The sequence below is a fragment of the Geospiza fortis genome, unplaced genomic scaffold, assembly GCF_000277835.1.
Source record: "Geospiza fortis unplaced genomic scaffold, GeoFor_1.0 scaffold61, whole genome shotgun sequence".
Classification (NCBI taxonomy): domain Eukaryota; kingdom Metazoa; phylum Chordata; class Aves; order Passeriformes; family Thraupidae; genus Geospiza; species Geospiza fortis.
In genome coordinates, this window is record NW_005054430.1 from 397,824 (window position 1) to 419,094 (window position 21,271).

General features: G+C 42.8%; 1 protein-coding gene across 1 annotated transcript in view; it reads right to left on the bottom strand.

The window, feature by feature from the left end:
• The window catches only part of CHCHD3 (coiled-coil-helix-coiled-coil-helix domain containing 3), a 139,769-nt gene that overhangs the window by 9,433 nt on the left and 109,065 nt on the right, over positions 1-21,271 (bottom strand). The window contains exon 7 of the mRNA XM_031061888.1: positions 18,038-18,108. Within this exon, the coding sequence (XP_030917748.1) occupies positions 18,038-18,108 (71 nt within the window). The remainder of the gene's footprint in view (positions 1-18,037; positions 18,109-21,271) is intronic.

The following is a 21,271-nucleotide window of genomic DNA, read 5'->3' on the forward strand; positions in this document are numbered from 1 at the left end:
GGGGGGGGGCGGGAAATACAGCAACAAAAAAGGAGAGCGTGAGATAAAAATAGTGCCATGAGATGGGCAGGAGTACCCAGGGCTTAATTTAATTCCTCATTAAAGTGCTGACACCTATCAAAGGCAGCTGATTTTATTTGTGTAACCCTTGGCTACTTCTGAAGTAGTGAATTAAACAGACCAGACTGGTGCTCTGTGTCCGAGCAGCACAGCCCACAGCTCCCTAAGATCAAATCTTGCTGTGCCTCCTCCCCAGAGCAGCTCAGCACATCCAAACCACAAACTGGGGAAGTCCAGGGAAGTCTTCACTTGAAAACAAAACCCTCCAAATGAACGTGATCCCACTGAGCCCAGAGCAGCAGCACAGGAGGGTGTTGCAGAGGATGTTCTGACCTGGTTTATTGAGTCCTGCTGATGGAGGAGAGGAGCCATGCTGTGACCAGGCCGGGCAGAATGTAAAATAAACAACAACAAAAAAAAGGAAGGTGTTTCTTTTCTCAGTGTTCTCAGAATAAACACACAAGGATAAGGGACAACAAATGGGGAAGCAAAAGGCAATCCACACCCTCGAGGTGGGCAGCCCATGAAGTGTGTAACAGCTGAATTGTTTTCAGGTGCTTTATGAAGAGCCAAGAGGGGTTTCAGAAGGATTTGTGGGGATTTAATCAATTAACATTGTCTGTGTCCAGCAGAAATTCCTTCCTGGAAAGAGAAAACGTGTTTCATGGAACCATGGAATAGTTTGGGTTGGAAAGGACCTTAAAGCCCGTCCAGTGCCACCCCTGCCATGGCAGGGACACCTCCCACTGTCCCAGGCTGCTCCAAGCCCTGTCCAACCTGGCCTGGGACATTCCAGGGATCCAGGGGCAGCCCCAGCTGCTCTGGCAATTTTGGAAATGAGATTGAAATTGAAATGGGGATGAGTAAGGAGTAAAAGTGGAGTCACAGATACTTCAGAGAGAAGTCAGTAGGGAACTGGACATAGCAGGGAAGCAGAAATGGGACAGGCAGGGCTGGGAAAGTGAAGATGTGTGATTTTCCTGGGGAACACTGGTGAGGAAGCCAGCAGCAGGATGAAAGGGGATGATGTGAATTTAGGGTAGGAAAATCACTTCCACCAGACACAGGGCAAGATTCTATTTCTTTTGGCCAGGAGGGAAAAAAAAAAGAAGTCAAACAAAGGTTGGTAGCCTGAGCAGAGATGGATTTAGCTGAGCAGATGGACAGGAAAGGCCACAGTGGAGCGATTTTGCAAATGGAGGCAGCAAGAGAAACGTGAGCCCAGCTCAGGAGAGCCTGAGGGAAGGGCAGCTCAAAGCTGAAGTGTGGAGGACACCTCTGAAACAGCAGCAAGGCATTTGTGCTCTCCATCCCCACCCAAAAAAGGTGCTGGTGAGAGGATTCTTCTTTTTTTAACATCACCTCACCCAAAAAGGCTCTCCCAGCAGCATCACTGCTGAGCGAATCCACAGGACGGGTTTGTAGCACAGAAAATAACTGTAAAACAGAACCCAGGGGAAAAAAAGACAAAAGGGCACATGGTAATGAAGGCCCTCACTGCTGCACCATTATTTTTAGTTTTTCCATTAATTTACTCTTTCTATTAAACTATTTTTGAAGCTTGTTTTTGCACATGCAGTAGGTGATGACTCGAAGGCAGGGTACGAACGCGTGAGGCACAAACCAAACGGTTCAGTTCTTCTCCCAGTGCTTGGGAAGGAAAAACACAGATCTGATTGCTGAGTATCTACAAATGCTGGTCCCTAATCAAGCTGTGCCCACACACAGCCCTCACAATCACGGCGTGGGAAGTGCTGCCAGCAAAAGATCAAGTACTGCAGAGTTGATTCTTGCTTTTATTTACACTCGGGTGCCGAGTGTGACTTCTCCAAAAGGTGTCAGAGAAAGAATTTTCCTAATGAATCTCTGCTGAAATGCTGCAAGGGAACCACAGTGGCTTCTGCTCTGCAATTGAGAATGTAAAATCTACAGAGGAATACTAAATAAATGACTTAAAGGTTGGAATGCAGCTTACTCCACTTTTTGTGCGACTCATAATCAAGTAAAGAGTTAATCTTCCCTGTATTATTTTATATCATTTCTCCAAAAACCCCTGCACCCTAAAATCCCAGGGAAATCTTTGTCATCCTCTCATTTATTTCATCTCTTACCCAGCCTTGTCAAAAGCAAATAAAGATCTGCTTCAAACATTCTGACATTTGGAATTTGGGGAAGGAAAGGAAAAAGGGGGAAAGAGAGGAGAGGGAGAGGGGAGGAAAGGGAAGGAAAAGGGAAAGAGAGAAAGGAGAAAGGAGAAAGGAGAAAGGAGAAAGGAGAAAGGAGAAAGGAGAAAGGAGAAAGGAGAAAGGAGAAAGGAGAAAGGAGAAAGGAGAAAGGAGAAAGGAGAAAGGAGAAAGGAGAAAGGAGAAAGGAGAAAGGAGAAAGGAGAAAGGAGAAAGGAGAAAGGAAAAATGAAATGGATAGGCTTTAAGGTCCCTACCAACCCAAACCATTCCAGGACTGAGCAATTCCACATTTGCACATGGAAAGTTATGAACATCCTTAAATCTTTCTTGGGCAAGGACTGAAGAGGAAGACAACAGGATGAGGATCAGGAAAAAATATCCTGGCTGTGGATCCGAATTTGTTGGATGAACTGGTTGCCAAGGACAACCTTCAGGCCCTCAGGACACCACATGAGGAGCAGATCTCTTCAGCCCAGAGAAGGACAACTGCAAGAGCTGGATCTCAATTATCAATGAATTACAGGATGAAATCATCAATGGATTACAGACAGAGGCAGCCAGACAGGTTTCCCAGCAGTGGGTTTACAATGCCAAAAAAAATCCAAACCTTTCCCAAAGAAATGCAAAGCTGGGACTCAATAATCCAAACCTTTCCCAAAGAACAGCTAACGAAAAGGTGGGACTCGCTGTCAGAGCATACTGGGGTTATCAAAAGCACATTTAGGTTCAAAAATAGCTCTACAGGAAGGTGTGAGGTGCCCAGCAAGAGATTACAAGCAAGATGTGCCTCGGGAAAGCCCCACACCACCACTTGTTTGAAGGCAAAATGGTATCACTGAACACTTCCCTCATTTTTACAGCATTCCCTAAAAACCCACTCCCAGCTCAGGAGACTGATCTGACCTGCTGTGGTTGCCTAAATTCCAAATACCTCAAGAAGCAAGCTATCAAATGAAGACAGGATTCCCATCCACCCTGAGAGACAAAAGGAGTTTGAATACTTTGACTTAAACTGATATGAAGCGATTTGCATGATCCCAAACCACTATTTGTTTGTAAATTCCCCTCCCCTCCAAAAATAGAAGAAAAAATCCTCTTCAAATCCAAAGCACACCACCATTAATGCACAAATGTACCTCTCCCACAGCTGGTTCCTGCAGCTGTGAAGGGAGCAGAGTGCTGGAATTACCCAAATTTAGGATGCACATTTCTTTTTAGCTTAAGGGACAGTTTTTAGTGAATAGCAGGATACTAAAATAAACAATCACATGCATGGCAATGATACAAATTCCTTCTAACAGGGGCATGGATGCTGCTACAAAGTAGGAAAGAGAATTTAGCAACTGCAGGCTTTAATTAGAAGGAACTCAAGGAGGAGCAGTTTTAACTCTGTGGAATATTTTGTAGTACCTAAATGTTATATATAGAAATATAGAGAGAAATACTTCTTGGCCTTGCACAGATCAAACCCAGCTCTTAATTCTGAGAAGTTCAGAGCCAAAGAATGATCCCAGATGTAGCCAAGCCTGTCCCACCACTGCTGAGGACAAAATCCAAACTTTTCCCAGCTCCAGAGTCCCATCAGCTCAGCGTGGATGGAGCCAACCCCTCAAATTTCATGATCAGCAATCCAACATTTGCATCCAAACCTCATCATGTCAACCCAGATCACAGACTATTTTTAGAGCTTGCATGTGGTATCACTTGGGCTCAGCCTCACTCACCCAAAAAAGAATTATTTAATGAAGATTGGCAAGATTCCACTTGGCTGTTCAGGAGAACACAAGTCAGGGATCATCACTGCAAACAACACCATGTGCTAGAATTCCTTACTATTTACTCCTAATAAGGAATTTGGAGGAGGTTTCTGAAGGTTTAGGGAAGCAAAGGAATCAAAGCTCTCCTCAGCTCCAGCTCGTGGAAAGGCAGATCCAGGCTCCGGGAGACTGAATTGATACTTTGCTGATATTTCTCGTAGAAGTGGCTGATGGCAGTTGCAGGATTACTTGGATATATTAACAACCACTACCTGAAAGATTAAACCTTGATATTTATAATTTTTAAAGGAAAAAAAAATTCTGCATAATTCTGCAACAGTTTGAAACCTGCTTCTATATGAAGGTGACAAAAACCCAGAGTTTCATCCATTCAAATGATCTATTTTAGTGTTATCCCCGTCCCTGCATTAAATTTTCCACAGTAACTTTACATCACTGTGTGTGTAAAGCACACAGACACACACACAAAAAAAAATGCAGACAGATCCAAATGAGCAGCATAAACCAAATGCAGGACAGCAAAGCACATTGTGGATTTATTACCGCCACTTATTTCCTAAGAGCTACAACTCACTGCAGGCTTTGTAAAGGCCTAACATCACACCATCATCTCCAAACCCTGGTGATAAAAACCCTCACACTAAAAAAAAAAACCAAAAACCACCCAAAACCAACCAGTTTTGCCTTTTTAATTGTGTTAAATAATATGTTCTAACAAGCAGGCACTTTTTCCCTCTCTAGCAAAGGTCAACTACAGCACTCAACACAAAGCACCACAAGACACTAACTCGTGGCACATTATTATCCAAATATTACTCTCCAGAGCAATATAGATTTAACTATTCTCTTCAGCTATAAAAGGCCCCAAACCCCTGTTAAGTGACCACAAAAATCAAAGATATTATGGGCAGAAGCAGCGTCCAGAAAAAGCAATCACCAGTTAAACACTCCGAGGCTCGCCGCTCGCGTGGGTGACGATTACTCGAGGGAACTGAAGGTTGTAATCTTAAGAGAAAGCAAAATAAACGCCAATTTTTCATTTGGCCATGAAGTTATTTCAGAAAACAGGCTTGGATTCACTCTGCTACGCCACAAAGGCCACGTGTGATTCTACAAATCTTGGGTTGGGATGAGGCCCAGCCACTCTTTTCATAAAACAGAATCAGCTGGGTTGTAACAACAAATCCATCAATCAAATGATTCAACAATCAAATGTCATCAACTCCTACAAGCAACAATAATCCCACTGAGAGGGTGCTGAGAACCAGGGGCCACTGCACCTTGCTCTAATATATCTGTCTTAAGATATCTTTGTCTTAAGATTTCTTTTTTTAAACATTTTTGCTGCTGTGTTTTTCTACACCTTGACATTATTGATGTATTTATTGTAGATGTTGTCATCAACTCCAACAAAGAGAAATAATCCCACTGAGAAGGTGCTGAGAATATAGCTTAGTCTTAAGATATCTGGATGATTTTAAAAAAAATATTTCTGTTGTTGTGTTTTTCTAGACAATGATGTTACTGATGTATTGTAGATGTTTTGGAGTTTTACTTTTTATTTTAGTGTGGTTTGGATTAGTTCATGGTAGATGGTGGGGTTGTGTTTCTATTTTTGGGCTAGTTGGGTTTAGGTGTACTGGATGTTTTTTAGGAGAAAGTAAAGTGAGGTTTGTATTTTGTTTCTAAAGGAAATGGAGAAAAATGTATTGATAATGTTAACAGGGGGATGTTATTTTGTTGTTCTGGATTCTAGGTTGTATTGGAGTTTTAACATGTTTGGTATAGTAGTGTTTAATGGTGGAGTTATTTTATTTAAGGTATGATAGTTCATAGCTATTTTTTATTTTTTAATAATAATAATTTTAATAATAAAACTTTTTAAAGAATAAAAATAAATTAGTACTGTTTGGTGTAGTAGTATTTAATGGTGGAGTTATTTTATTTAAGGTATGATAGTTCATAGCTATTTTTTATTTTTTAATAATAATAATTTTAATAATAAATTTATTTTTAATATTAAAAATAAAATAGTACTGTTTGGTATAGTAGTGTTTAATGGTGGAGTTATTTTATTTAAGGTATGATAGTTCATAGTTAATATTTAAAAAAAATGATAATAATGTTAATAATAAATTTCTTTTTAATAATAAAAATAAAATAGTACTGTTTGGTATAGTAGTGTTTAAAGGTGGAGTAATTTTATTTAAGGTATGATAGTTCATAGTTAATATTTATTTTTAATAATAATAATTTTAATAATAAAACTTTTTAAAGAATAAAAATAAATTAGTACTGTTTGGTGTAGTAGTATTTAATGGTGGAGTTATTTTATTTAAGGCATGATAGTTTATCATTATTATTTTCCAAAATAATAATAATGGTAATAATAAATTTGTTTATAATAATAATAAAAATATAGTACTGTTTGGTATAATAGTGTTTAATGGTGGAGTTAATTTATTTAGGTATGATAGCTCATAGTTACTCTTTATTTTTTAATAATAATAACAATGTTAATAATATTATTCTTTTGTTAATAAAATTAATAAATGTAACTTTTAATAATAATGATAATAATAATTTAATAAAAAATATACCACGTGTTACAGAAACATTAAAACAGAATGTCCTCAACATCCTTTGTGGCACTCAAGGAAAGAAAATGTTCCCCATACCAGGACCAGGTCAGGAATTAGAGCTGGAGGAGTGAGCTGCAAATAACAACACTCACCTTTTTTTGTTCATTAGTCTCATTATTTAAATTATTTTTCAAGTTTTCAAGTAATTTTTCACCGCCTGTTGGTGTTTCCCTCAGGCTGCTGTAAGACATGACAACAAAGCTGCTCCAGGGCTGGAGCCAGGCTGGGAGAGCTGGGAATGTTCCCCTGGAGCAGGGAAGGCTCCAGGGAGAGCTTCCAGCACATTCCAGGCCTGCAGGGGCTCCAGGAGAGCTGCAGAGGGACTGGGGCCAAGGCCTGCAGGGACAGCACCCAGGGAATGGGCAGAGGGCAGGCATGGATGGGATTTGGAAGAGCCTGGAGCTGCTCAGGGGGGGAACTGACCCCTGGCAGTGCACTGAGGATGTGGAAAAGCCAGCACAGCTCTCACTCCATCCAGGGCTTCTCCACAGTGTGGATGTGACTCAGGAAAGGCCCATGGCAGGGTTGGGGACTGGACACTTCTGTCCAAGCCTTGACTCAAGAGCCACCACTGGGCTGTGACCTTCAGTGGTCACATCTTCCCTCAAAGTCAGGAAGCTCCAAGGAGTTGGGAACTTGCAGGAGGAAAACCTTGGTGAGAGCTGGAGGATGAGCCAAATTAATAAAAAACTAATTGCTGTGAGGACAGAAGGAAAAAAAAAACCCAAACAAACTAAAAAAATCTGTCAATTCCTATAGAATCACAGCATCCCTGGGTTGGGAGAGACCTTCAAGGCCATGGAGTCCAGCCCAGCCCCTGGCACCCAGTGCCACATCCAGGCTTGTTAAACACCCCCAGGGATGGTGACTGCACCCCCTCCCCGGGCAGCCATTGCAGAACTTTATCCCCCTTGCTGGAAAAGCTTTTTCCTGCTCTCCAGCCTGAATTTCCCTTGGCACAGCTCGAGGCTGTGTGCTCTGGTTGTGTCAGAGCTGCTGGAGAAAGAGCCCGAGCCCAGCTGGGCACAGGCACCTTTCAGGGGCTGCAGGGAGTGCTGGGGGCAGCCCTGAGTCTCCTTTTGTGCAGGCTGAGCACCCCCAGCTCCCTCAGGGGTTCCTCTCAGGGTTTGTGCTCCCAGCCCCTCTCAGAGCAGCTGGGGCTGCCCCTGGATCCCTGCAATGTCCCAGGCCATGGCACTGGATGGTCTGGAACATCCCTTCCAACCCAAACCATTCCCTGGATCTGTGAGGGCACCAGGGGAGCAGTTTGAGGCCGAAGATCCTGATAGAAACCTCAGTGCCAGCCCACAAAAACCTTTCAAAGGTCTCTCCTCACCCCCTCCCTGTGCTGGCAGCATTAATTAGACACTGGCTTATTTAACAGAATTTCACTCTGCTCCAAAAAAAGTCATCCTTGTGTTTTATAACCTCAGCACAATTTTTGAGCTCCTATTTCTTTTTGCAAGGTCTTCAGGTGGTTTGGTAAAGGGAATGCTTTTAAGTTAAAGCAGCTCAAGTTTGACAAACTTTAGATTAACCACTCACATTTTTCCCACTTAGGTCGTGCCCCTTGATTTCAATTGGTCCTCACTAAAGTTTCCTGCTAATTGCTGCTGAGTGAAGAATTCATCTTGCTGCTCCTGAGGCTCATCTTGTTACAAAGGATGGTTTGAGAGAAGGAAAATAGTTCTGAAACCTGGTGATCTTTGCCATCATGTTGGGATTTTTGGGTTTGTTTTGAAGGGGCTTAAATGCAGCAGTGTGAAATAACCCTCAGAGAGCAGTCATAATTTAGGGGAAAATGAATCAGTGATGGGAATTGTAAGAGAAACAGCATTTTTTACCACAGACCTTTCCTCCTCCTCCTCCTGGCATCATTTGTGCAAGCAGGTATAATTTCAGTGACCTCTTTCATTCCATGCAAACAAAAAAAAGCCTCTCTGGGGGTGCTGCCACTAGAAACCAGCAGGATTTTCTCACCTTCATCCCACTCCATGGGAAAGGTGAGTCCACTTAAAAGCTGAGGAGGGAATAAGTGCAAACCCCCCCCCCAAAAGGTACAGGGAGTTCACAGAGACAATAATGAACATAATTACAGTTAGTTATTGTTTGCTCTACTCACAACCCGACTTTATAATGCTCCTGCCAGCAGAGCTGCTTTATGGGATGTCTTTTTCATGCAGCAAACCTTTTCATAAATCAAAGCCTCAAAGCAATAGCAGGCAGTTTCTCCTGCAGCCTGTTTGAAAATAAAAGTTAACACCGAGCCCTGGCTGTTATCAATCTTCATAAATGTGTCCATGATACAGCAAATGTGTTCCATATTACCCCAGCTCTGCTCCTAATGCATGCACAGGAGCAAACCCAGGGGCTTAATGGAGCTCCTAAATGCCTTGGAAGTGGGAGCCACGCTAAGTGGCAAGGGAAGTTTGAAAGGAATAACTGCTTTTCTCATTTCTTTCCATGCAGGATGAAATTATTCCCCTTCCAGCTTGAAAAATGTGTATTGTGCTACAATACACAAAATAGAGACCCCAGGAAAACGTGGGTTGTGTTTAAGGAACTGCAGTTGGAAGGTGAAATTATCAGGATTTCAGGGATTTCTTTTAGCACAGATCTGTGGGACTGAGGGGTTTTATATTCAAGCACTGAACTGAAAATCTGACAGAATTAATAAACTTATTGCAGTGGCACCCATAACCTCTGAAGGAGGAGAAAGGGGAACTGATCTGTATTAATTTGTATTTTCCAGGGCCTGCAGGGGCTCCAGGAGAGCTGCAGAGGGACTGGGGCCAAGGCCTGCAGGGACAGCACCCAGGGAATGGCTCCCACTGCCAGAGGGCAGGCATGGATGGCATCTTGGCAATGAGGAATTCCTGGCTGGGCTGGGATTGCCAGAGCAGCTGGGGCTGCCCCTGCATCCCTGCAATGGCCAAGGCCAGGCTGGATGGTGGGATGCATCCCTAGGGATGGTGGGATTGGGATGGGATGGGGTTGAAGGTCCCTTCCCACCCAAACTGCTCTGGGATTCTGGGATCAAGGAGGCTCAGAATCCATCCCAAGGGATTTTTATGGCAGTTGGGGATGGAAAAGGGAAGGGAGACCCTTCCTGGAGTCCTGAGATTCCCAGTGAAGCCCCCAGATCCCAAAATCCCTTCCTAGAGAGGAGTCAGGGTGGGGATGGATCCAATCCCAGGCTGGGAGAGCTGGGAATGGAGGGAATTCCCTGGGAGAGGGAGACTGGGGTGGGATTTTGGGAAGGGATTCCCAGAGCAGCTGGGGCTGCCCCTGATCCCTGGGATGTCCAAGGCCAGGCTGGACACTGGGGCTGGAGCAGCAGGGGAGGTGTCCCCGGACACTGGATGGGATTTAAGGTTCCTTCCCACCCAACCATTCCAAGATTCCATGGTTTGCCGCTGGATGTGATTTACCCACTTTAAAGAAACCTAAATACTCGTTTTACAAACTTTATTTGCTGAGTCTGACAGCCCTTTGCAACCACCCCCATGATCTGAGATTATTTCCCCAAATATTTACTGCCCACTTTGCCTTTAAACTGTGATTTCCCTCAGGTGCACTCCAAGCAGAATGGCTGTGGTGTGTTTTTTGCCCTGATTTTTGAACACTACTGGAAAGGAGATTAAAATAAAAGAGGGGAACCACATGTCATGTGGTAACAGAGATAACCTGTAATTCATTCTTCACCCTGTACCCAGGAACAGGTGAATTCTCCTTAAAAAAATCCCACCAGCAGCTCTGGGAAATATTCTCCCTTCCCCAAAGGCAGATCTCTGCTGGAGGCTCCCAAGTGAGATTTGTAGGATTTGATCCTACAGATGGCTTGGCCTCATTAAAAACATCCTTAGAAAAGGTATTTGTAAATCTCAGCCACAAAAGATTAGGAAATACAGAACAAATTAATAATAAAAAGGAGCTGCTGAGGGGTTTAACCTCCCAGCTTTAATGCTGTAATTGGGAAATCTGTGACTGGTGTTCAGAGGAAATCCCAACAAAGGATAAGGCATTAAATCAAGAGGCTTTATTCCTTGTTTGGAATAAACCTGGGGAGGGAGGAGGCAGCCAGATGTGCCCTGGAAAGCCAAACACACCAGGAGGAGCTGCTCATTCCTCAGGAGCAGCTCCCAAACCAGCAGCCAGAGCAGGGATTGTCCCAATGAGGGCATCCAGGAATTCCCCCAGCACTGACTCCCAGTGTAATTCCCAGTATAAATTATATTCCCAACAGAATTTATTTATTTATAAATAAATAAACTTTTACAAATAAGTCCCCAAAGGAGAATCAGAACCAATTCCAGGAGGCCACCAAGGTGTGAGGGCAAAGTTTCACTCGCTTCTTTCACAGGGAAGTCTTTCAAATGACTTTGTGTTTCTCTGTAAGCAGAAAATGCTTGAAAATGGAGATGTAGAAAATGCAGGAAATGGAGAAAATGCAGAAAATTGAGAAAAGCAGCAGCGGCTGAACACATTTCTCTTTCCAACACATCCACCCTGAACAGGAAAAGAACCTTCTAAATAGGGAAAGGACCTGCAGATCATAAATCTTTCAGCTTGGAAAAGACTTTAAAGATCATCAAGTTCATCCAGTTCCATCTCCCTTTCCACAGGCAAATTCTCCCACAGAGTTTTTCCACAATATCCTACTCAGTTATCCCACTCCATGCTACAGTTAATTTAAAATAATTCTATTAATTCATAGAAAATTTTTTTAAAAAATCCTGCTTCTGGCTTGGTGCTTTAGAAACATTAATTTTAAGACTGCTTTCTCCATTTGAAGATTGCTTTCTTAATTTTAGGACTGCTTTCTCACAGAGTGATCCCACAATATCCTACACAGTTATCCCACTCCATCCTACACAGTTAATTTAAAATAATTCTATTAATTCATAGAAAATTTGAAAAAAAAATCCTACCCCTGACTTGGTGTTTTACAAACATTAATTTTAAGATTGCTTTCTCCATTTTCAGATTGCTTTTTTAATTTTTAAATTGCCTTCTCACAGAGTTATCTCACCGTATCCTATACAGTTATCCCACTCCATCCTACAGAGTTAATTTAAAATAATTCTATTAATTCATAGAAAATTTGAAAAAAAATCCTACTCCTGACTTGGTGTTTTACAGACATTAATTTTAAGATTGCTTTCTCCATTTGAGGACTGCTTTTTTAATTTTAAGATTGCTTTCTCACAGAGTTATCCCACAATACCCTACTCAGTTATCCCACTCCATCCTACACAGTTATGCCCCCACAACAATATCCTACAATAATTATCCTGTTCTACCTGTCCCCCCTCCCAAAAAATCTTTTCTTTTACATATTAAGTTATAGAAAATTTAATAAAAAATCCTACTCCTGACTTGGTGCTTTAGAAACATTAATTTTCAGATTGCTTTCTCCATTACAGAGAGTAAAGGATCTCACTGTGGGAAAAGCTGGGGATAGCCTGAGGGGAGGTTTAATGAATGTATCCATGATTTCTAGAAAGAGGGAAAAAAAAAAGATTATGCCAAAGATGGAAAGAACTGACTTGCCCTCTTGATTAATGTGCTAAATTTTGAATAATGGATTTTAAAAGTTAATGTAACTCTCAAAAACACTGTCAGAGCTTCAATCCTGCTTCCTGACCAAACAAGCATGTTTAAATTTCACGTCAGAGCTCAGAGATGTGATGAAAACACATCCCCATGCCCAGATTCTCTGTGAAAGACAAACACAAACATTCCACCAGGTTCCCCTTTGTTCTGAAGGGATCTGCAGCCAAATGCACAATTCGTGTTTTATCCAGCCCTGGCTCCTAATGGACTGCACTGACCAAAGAAACAAAGTTAAATTCCTGAGTGGCTGCAGGGAAACCCAAAATTGTCACGGCTGAAGTGACAATCACAGGTAAACAAACTGCAAAGTGCCTTTAGGGAATTCTGAGATTCCAAAGGATCACTGGAGAATGGCCAAAGGATTCTCTGACTTGTTTAGAGGCGCAGAGCAACTGAGACAGGGGAGCTGCTGCCCACCAAAATCCCCTCTCTAAACTGGAACTGGGCGATTTTTAAGGGTCAAAGCACAATCTCTTGTACAAAAGAAAGTCCAAGAGAATTCTTGAGTGAGCTCTGCTCCTGTAGCCCCCAGCCCACCAAAATCCCTTCTTTAAACCAGAACTGGGTGATTTTTAAGGCCTTTGGATTAAAGCACAATCTCTTGTACACTGCAGCAGAAGGTCCAAGAGAATTCTTGAGTGAGCTCTGCTCCTGTAGCCCCTAGCCCACCAAAATCCCCTCTTTAATCTGGAACTGGGTGATTTTTAAGGTCCCTGGGTCAAAGTACAATTTCTTGTCCAAAGGAGCAGAAAGTCCAAGAGATTTCTTCAGTGAGCTCTGCCCCTGCAACCCTCAGGAATCCAAGCCCTGACTGAAAGAACTGAGCAAAGAAAAGAGTTTATTCAACAGGAACAGGGTTTGGGGTAAACAAGAGGCTGAAAGATTTATTGAAGTCTCTTCCCAGCTGCAGCAGCTCTGTGCACTCAGAACCTGGGCTGGTTTCAAGCTAACAGGGGCGACAGCATCACTTCCATGCTGGAAAACTGCACCTCCACCTGGCCTGTGGAGTGCAATGTGTTTGAGATCACACACATCTGCCTGAAGCACTTCAAAAACCTCTCCTGGTGGCAGCACAGCTGTGTGTGAAGAGGTGCAAGAGCAGAAGGAGGAAGGAGACCTTTGGGTACCTCTGTTGCTAAGAAAGGCTGAGTGGCTGAGCTGAGCTGTGGTATTTAATTCTTTAACTCCCAGCATCACTTACAAACAGCTCACACCTCTCTAAGGGATGTCAGGAGGAACTTGGGAGCATCATCCCCAGACAGAACACATGACAAAAAAATCAAGGATCCCACCAGCAACAGCATCATCAAGGCCAAAAACCCTGCAGTGATTCTCTCCTGACAAAGCACCACTTATATTTGCTGTATTTGTAAAAGAAAACATTAATTCAGGAGCTTTCTGTGCAGAGCTCACTGCCCTTGGCTAAGCAAAAAAAAAAAAAAAAGCTGAATTAAAGGCACAAAGCCTGCAGGTTTTTTTGTAGCTTCCTATTTTCTGTTATTGACAAAACAGTATGTGGTATTTCATAAAGAACTGGTAATTTGTAGTTTTAACTTTAGGTTTTAAAAGCAGCTGCTTTTAATTCAGGGCCAGGCTGAAGCAATTTGGTCTAAGGAAGGTGTCCCTGCCCATGGCAGGGGGTGGAATGGGATGAGCTTTAAGGTCCCTTCAACCCAAACCATTTTGGGAATCAATGATGTTATTTAAGGTGCAAACTACAAGTCTGGCTCTGCACAAGGAGAAATAAAGCACAAATTCTTTGCCTGGCTCTCTGCACCACAGATTTCTGTGTGACAGAGGTATGTGAGTGCACCATGATGGTGACTGAAGGTATTTGCATTAAGAAACTATCAATATTTCTAATTTACAGGCAGTGCAAGAGCCCTTCAAAAGTCACCATATGTGCCCCAACATCAGAAGGGTAACGAGGACAGAAAATAAAGCCACACTTCCCTGGACTCGGTCCAAAGTCATCAATAAAAAGCTGATTTTCTCTCTACCCTGCTTTTTTTCCCCTCAGTGTCCAGAGAACTGGCACCACTGCTTTGTGAGACAATTATATCTGAATATCCAAGTGTTGCTGTTATTCATTTACTGCGGTTTCATTGTGCTCCTTCTCAGCTTCACAGCTCACAACAGCATCAGTGAGAACACCCAGGAAACACTGGGAATATTTCAAATATTCACAGCTGAGCATCAAACAAACAGAACTTCATGGGGGAGGTGTCCATGGCAGGGGGTGGAACTGGATGATCCTTAAGGTCCTTCCCAGCCAAACCACCCATTATTATGATTTTCTGATCATACCAATGCCTTAAATTTTATTTTCAGTAAACATTAATGACCCCAGCTTCATGACTGAGAAATCCTAATTAAAGGAAGATATTATATTGGTGATTTCTCATTTATTCCCATTCATTCTATGGGAATTGATGGAGACAGTCATGTCCAAAAGATTCATAATAAAGGAATAAAGCAATAAAGCCCCTTTAGAGGGGCTCAGAGACGCTGAGATTAATTGTGGAGGAGCTATTTGCAACTGCACAAACAGAGTTTGTCTCAAGTAGTTTGACACAAATTTACACCACACATACACAGTGAAAGTGGAGGAGCCCGGACTTGGAACCTGACTACAAAACTGTACTTACTCTGGATCTGTAATTCAGAATAAACACCCAACACTTCCAGTTCCATCCTTTGGATCACAACTGTCACTGTCCAAGCAAACTTTGGGGAATTCATTCAGTTTTGGGGGGAAATCTCACCCCAAACTGATCAGTCAATCCCCCAGGAGGATTTGGGGTTTCCATCAGTCTGGATGGCTGGGAATGAAGTTTTTCCCAAAACAACCCAGCAGCAAGAAGAAATTCCATGCTGTCCACAAGACAGCAGAGCAGGAGAGGAATATTTAGGCAGAATATTTAGGAAAAAGCACCGCTGCACTGCTCTGAACGCTAAATACACCACCAGAAATCAAAACCCACCAAAGATAAAAACATTTATTTTAGGCTGCCTTTGCCCTCTCTGCTTCTTAAATGAATAATGAAGATGTCACTTGGCTCCAGACACCACGGGGGAATAAAATGTCACCGCTGCAGCTGCCGAATTTCCCGCTCCCAGCCCTCCAAATTAAGGGAAAAAACCCACAAAACAAAGGGGGAATTTGATTAGGAAAAGTTCAAATCCTTGCCCAAAGCCCAGCTCTTCCTGTAACGTTGCATTCTTCCCTCCTTGTGTAAACTCCTCATTAGAACAGAGCCATGTTCATAATGGAATAATTGGGGTTATAATGGAACTGTGGGAAGATAATTCCAGCTTTAGGAGGGGCAGCATGGCCCTGTAATGTTGTTTTAATGTGATTTGGGGACTGCAGGAACTGCCTGAACCTGCTCATTTAGGATTTGATCAATGGGAATTAGTCTGGTAAAGAGATGAAGCATTTGATAATTCCCGATTTGATCAATGTGAATCAGGGCTTTGGTGGAGATAAAACATTCCTCGTGGATATTTGGAATATCAGTTTAATGCAGGCAGCAATAGGAACTGCAGACACAAGACTTGCCAGGTCTCTGATCCAAACCCATGTGGGATATTTGTATTTTTCCCCTTTTAATAGGGTTTAATTATCCCTAAAGACTGATGAAGCTACAGTTGATGTAATTTCAGGGATTAAATGGAGGAAGGAAAATCCAGGATACATTAAATATATAAAAACACCATCCACTCCTTGCTGTGGGAAGTGATGCAGCTTAAAAAGTGGAAGAAATTCAAGTTGTAGCACTAAAACTGTGCACCTAATTCTAGACATGCCTAAAATAAAGTCAGACTATTTGCTAGTAACACCACAATTAGATCCATTAATCTTGCACTTGGAACCTGCAATCACATGGCTTTATGCATTAACAAAATTTAGCAGCTCAACCTTATTTAATTCTTCTTTTACAGCCAATTAAACAACTCTTTAAACACCACTGGAGCCTCTGTCCTCTCAATCCTCACATGCAATTAAACTGCACATGAGAAGTGCCAAAAGAGCATCTTCAGGTCTCACTAAATCATTCCTCATTTATCCATCAAGTTCCATAAAAGAGGCAGTGATAAAATAACACCTCCTGCACTGAAACCTTCAATAAAGAGACGGGGTGTTTAAAAGGATTTTATGTAAGGAAAAACCTGGAAATTGTAAAGTAATATTGGTATTTCAGGCACTTCACCAAATCTGCCACAATTTATGTGCATATTTCAGGCACCTTTTTCTTTCCTTTTGTTTTCTTGGAAGGCAATGGACCACTACTGGATCCACAGATGTAAAAATTCCCAATAATTTTTAGGAAATTTGGTTTCAAGTGGAAAAGCAGCACAGTGATTGCAGTACTGCTATTACAGAGCAGTCCAATGGATGATTTCAATTTATACCTTTAGTTTCTAGAAAATTAAGAAAAGTCCAATCCCATCAAGGGTTAGGAATGTGATTCCCTGTCCAAATCCTCCTTAGTAAATATTCCTTGATTTCTGCACCCTATAAAATAATTTTCTTAATTTTCTTCAATTTCTAAATTTTCTTAAATTTCTCTGATGCTCAGGACTGGCCCCTGCTCCATCAGTCAGCTCCATTTGTGCACAAAAAGGAACCCAAAGAATTGGATTTATTTAGGAAATCCTTTATATATCAGGAGGAAAAACCCAATCCCAAACCCACCTCTGCCCACTAAACCCACCCAGAGTCCATCAGCAAAACCTCAAATCCCACCAAAAGCTTCTTTTGGAATAATGCATGTGAAATGAGAAAATAATTTGATTTAGAAAGCTGAAAATATCCCCCTGTAACAGAGGAAGGAGACACCCAGGTGGGAATTTCATCCCAACCTTCCTGGATTTCCGGACATGATGGAAAACCCTCCAAATTATGTTTTAATCAGACATTGATCAATGGTCATCCTGTTTAAGGGACAGATGAATTTAGTGCTCAATATACTCTGACCATTAAACACTACAAAATTTTTATATATACACCCAAGAATATTCAACAATTCCTGCTGTTAAGAGATAAAATGAGTTTTTCTTCTACTTTAAAATTATATTTGTATCATTATCAGCAGCTCAGAAAGGATTTTTCTCTTCCTGCTCATCAAAAACCAAAACAAAACACAAACCAGAAGAAAATCCCTGCACAAATCTACAAAAATCGTGGCAGAATAATTCATTTTTCTGCAGCATTTCTTGGTTAGAGGAGAGAATTGAGGTTGTAAAAAGTTCTGTGTCCTCACTAAAATGATAAATGGGCCCTGGAGCCTGAGGGATGAAGCAGCCCAAAGGGAAGGTCCAAGGCCAAGGGTCACTGTCACTTTGATCCATCAATTACCAGATCTTCACTTCACTTTCTTCAGCACTAATAAAAATTATTTAATCTGACCTTCACTGTTGAGGGCAGAGTGAAATTCCTCATTTAAATCCTTCCCATGGTGCCATTGTGATGCAAAGTTGGAACCTCATTTTTGGTGCTCCATCAAACCTATTTTTAGAATAATTCATGCTTCTTATCAACGAGAAATTAATGAATGTATACAAAAGTGTGCATCCCATTTCTCTGCAGCTTATGGTTCCTATACATTGGCCTCCAAATTCTCCCAAATCCCCTCCTTTCAACAGCCAGGGGGCCTGATAGGATCTGTGAGGGAGGAAAGGGGAATGATTGTGCATTTTAATGGGTAAGAACTCAGCCAGCTGCCAGGAAAAAACAGGAGGAGGGACTCACTTGAAGCGAGCTGAGACTTCATCAGCAGCTTTTTGGTATTGCTCAGTGGTGACTTTGTAGAACTGGGCACTCTGGAAAAAAAAAGAAAAAACAGAATAAATACAGATTTCAGTTAGTATCATTTATAATATCTAATCAATAAAGCTGATTTTGGATTTAAGTGTTTCAAAAAACTGTCAAAACTTAACCATAAAATGACAGAGTTTCAGAAATCACTCTTTTTGGGCTGGTTCTTTTTGGGCTGGTTTTTGGTTTGTGTTTTTTTTTTTTTAGTAAGAGTGTCTTGATTATGCAAAAGGAATGGCTCTTGGGGAAGAAACTCTACAAAGACATGAGGCAAGAATCCCATATTTAGCACAAGGTGCTCCTGGAGTCTTTGCAACTTCTTCATTAGAAATTGAAATCCAAATAGTGATTCCGGACTTCTCTGCAGTGCCCTGTTTGTGTTCCTCACACACATCTCCCCCCTGCCTCACAGGTGGCACTCGAGCCAAGCTTCAAAATCCCACAATAAATTAACAAAGGCTGGAATTTCCCTTCTGCTCTTTGCCTTGAAAACGCCTCTCTGAGTATTTACTGGAATCTTCCAAACTCCCAGATTGCTTCCATCAGTTGCTAATTTCAATATTTAAAGCCAGGCAGCTTCAGAAAAGATTTTCATCTCCCCTAAACCCAGGGATGGCTTTGACTTCTACAAAATCATTCCAAAGTACAGCTGAGAGATGCTCACCAAGCCACAGAAGTTTTCTAGGTGTGAAAATGCTGTGCCAGGGAAGGCTCAGCTTTGATTTGAGAAAATTCCTTCATGGAAAGGTTGGTCAGGCTTAGGAACAGCTGCAGAGGTGGAGTCCCCATCCCTGGAGGGATTTAAAGCCCTGTGGAGGTGGCACTTGGGGACACAGCTCAATGCTGGCCTTGGCAGGGCTGGGTTGGATTTGATGGCCTTTAAGGTCTTTTTAGAATGGTTGGATTTGATGACCTTTAAGGTCTTTTCCAGCCTAAAGAATTCTGTGATCCTGCAGGCTGAGATAAATCACTAGGACGCTGTTTTGCTCCACGTTTCAATAACACAGAGGTGGCATTTTTCAGGAGGTTTTTATAGCCTGGGCACAGCTGGACCTCAGCTGTAATAACCAAGGCACCTGGCTGCCCAGCTGGAGGGAGAAAGCAAAGTTTGAGCAGCTCCAAACTCCTCTGGAATAATTTTCCTGGGAGTGCTGCTGGTAACAGGGTGTGGGGAGCAAAAAGGTTGTGCTAGCACTTGCAAGAATTCTGGTGTGGCTTTGAGTCATGGGCATCCCAGGGAGTGATGTTAACGTGGCAACAAAACCCTGACAATCCCACACTGTGGGATTGCATCAAAACCAGCTGAACCCTTCTTTTAACAACCTGGACTTTATCCTGTGCTTTGGAGTTACTGATGCCTCAATATTGATTTGGCATCATCCAAATATTTAACTTGTGTCAGGCTGAGGGAGCTGGGATTGCTCAGCCTGGAGTGGAAAATGTTCTGGGAGAGCTCAGAGAGAGCTCCAGGAGAGCTGCAGAGGGACTGGGGCCAAGGCCTGCAGGGACAGCACCCAGGGAATGGCTCCCACTGCCAGAGGGCAGGCATGGATGGCATCTTGGCAATGAGGAATTCCTGGCTGGGCTGGGATTGCCAGAGCAGCTGGGGCTGCCCCTGCATCCCTGCGATGGCCAAGGAAGGGTTTGGAGCAGCCTGGGACGGTGGGAGGTGTCCCTGCCATGGCAGGGGTGGCACTGGATGGGCTCTAAGGTCCCTCCCAACCCAAACCATTCCATGATCCCATAACACACATGGATGCCACCATCCAGTCCATGGGAATCATCATTCCAATTTTAATTTTGAGTAAAATAAAGCAGTTTAGCTTCAGACATTGATGTATGGAAAAGCAATATGATGAAAACATTTTTAGGGGGGGAAAAATGGGAAAGGCTGTAAGTGAAGACATCACTCTTCCATAAAAGTCACAGATGACACAGGTCTGTGGTCACTGGGTGAGTAAACACGTCCTAAGGAATATTTATCATTTTATAAGCAGTGCAGGTCTCACTCCTGCCAAAACACTTCCTGAAATTCCAAAACAGGCAACACCAACTACAAAAAATTGCAAAGAAAAACATTTTTCCTTCCCACTAAAAGATTTCATCTTCCAAGCTTCTTCCCTGCGAACAATAATCTTAAAATGTACCAAAATCAGTGAATAAAATGCCAGCTCCAGACAGGGGTAAAATTGTAGTGCAGGGCTAATATTTTCTCACAAATGATAACAAATTGGGTAAGAGGCACTGCAGGCAAAGGTCAGGCCTGGATCAGCAGGAGCAGAGAGCTGTGCTGCACTCCCCAGTGCCAGCCCCACTCCTCATCACTCATTTGCACTCAAACCCAGCTTGCCACGCACCCTCATTTATTTTTTCATAAATCACTGGTGTCCAGAGAGCAAATGAAAGTGAAATTCTCCTCACACCAGTGACCCCCTGGCACTCAGCAACCCCAGGCAGGCCCAGGGGGACGGGATGGGATCTGTGGGGTGGCATGTGTGGGATGGGATCTGTGGGATGGGACGTGTGGGATGGGGTCCATGAGATGGGATGGGATCTGTCGGATGGGATGGGATCTGTGGGATGGGATGGGATCTGTGGGATGGGGTCCATGAGATGGGATGGGATCTGTGGGATGGGATGGGATCTGTGGGATGGGATCCATGAGATGGGATGGGATCCATGAGATGGGATAGGATGGGATCTATGGGATGGGAACTGCTGGATAGGATTGGATCTGTGGGATGGGATGGGATCCATGGCATGACATGGGACCAGAATGACAGTTCAGGCTTGATTAAAATGAGCCCCGGTTCCTCAGCACAGGACCAACCAGAAGTGCTTGACACATAACTCAGATCTTCCAGAGAGGGTGAAACAAAGGCCAAGGTGAGGGGAAAGGAGCAGAAGGGTGCTAAAAAAGCCAACAAATATTCTCTGATGAAATCCAGGATAATTCAACAAGGTTCAGCATCTCAAATGTCTCCCTGCTCAATTCCCTGAAGCCACAGACAGAAGAGTCGGAGTTAAAGCTTAAAGTGGAGGCAGGAAGTGCCCACCTGGCTCATCCTCACCTTCACAGCTCCTGGGGACACCACTGGGCACCAACATTTTGCTTTAGCAGGTTCCCAGTGATGCCTCAGGTTTGGCTTTTCTATTTTTCACATTCTG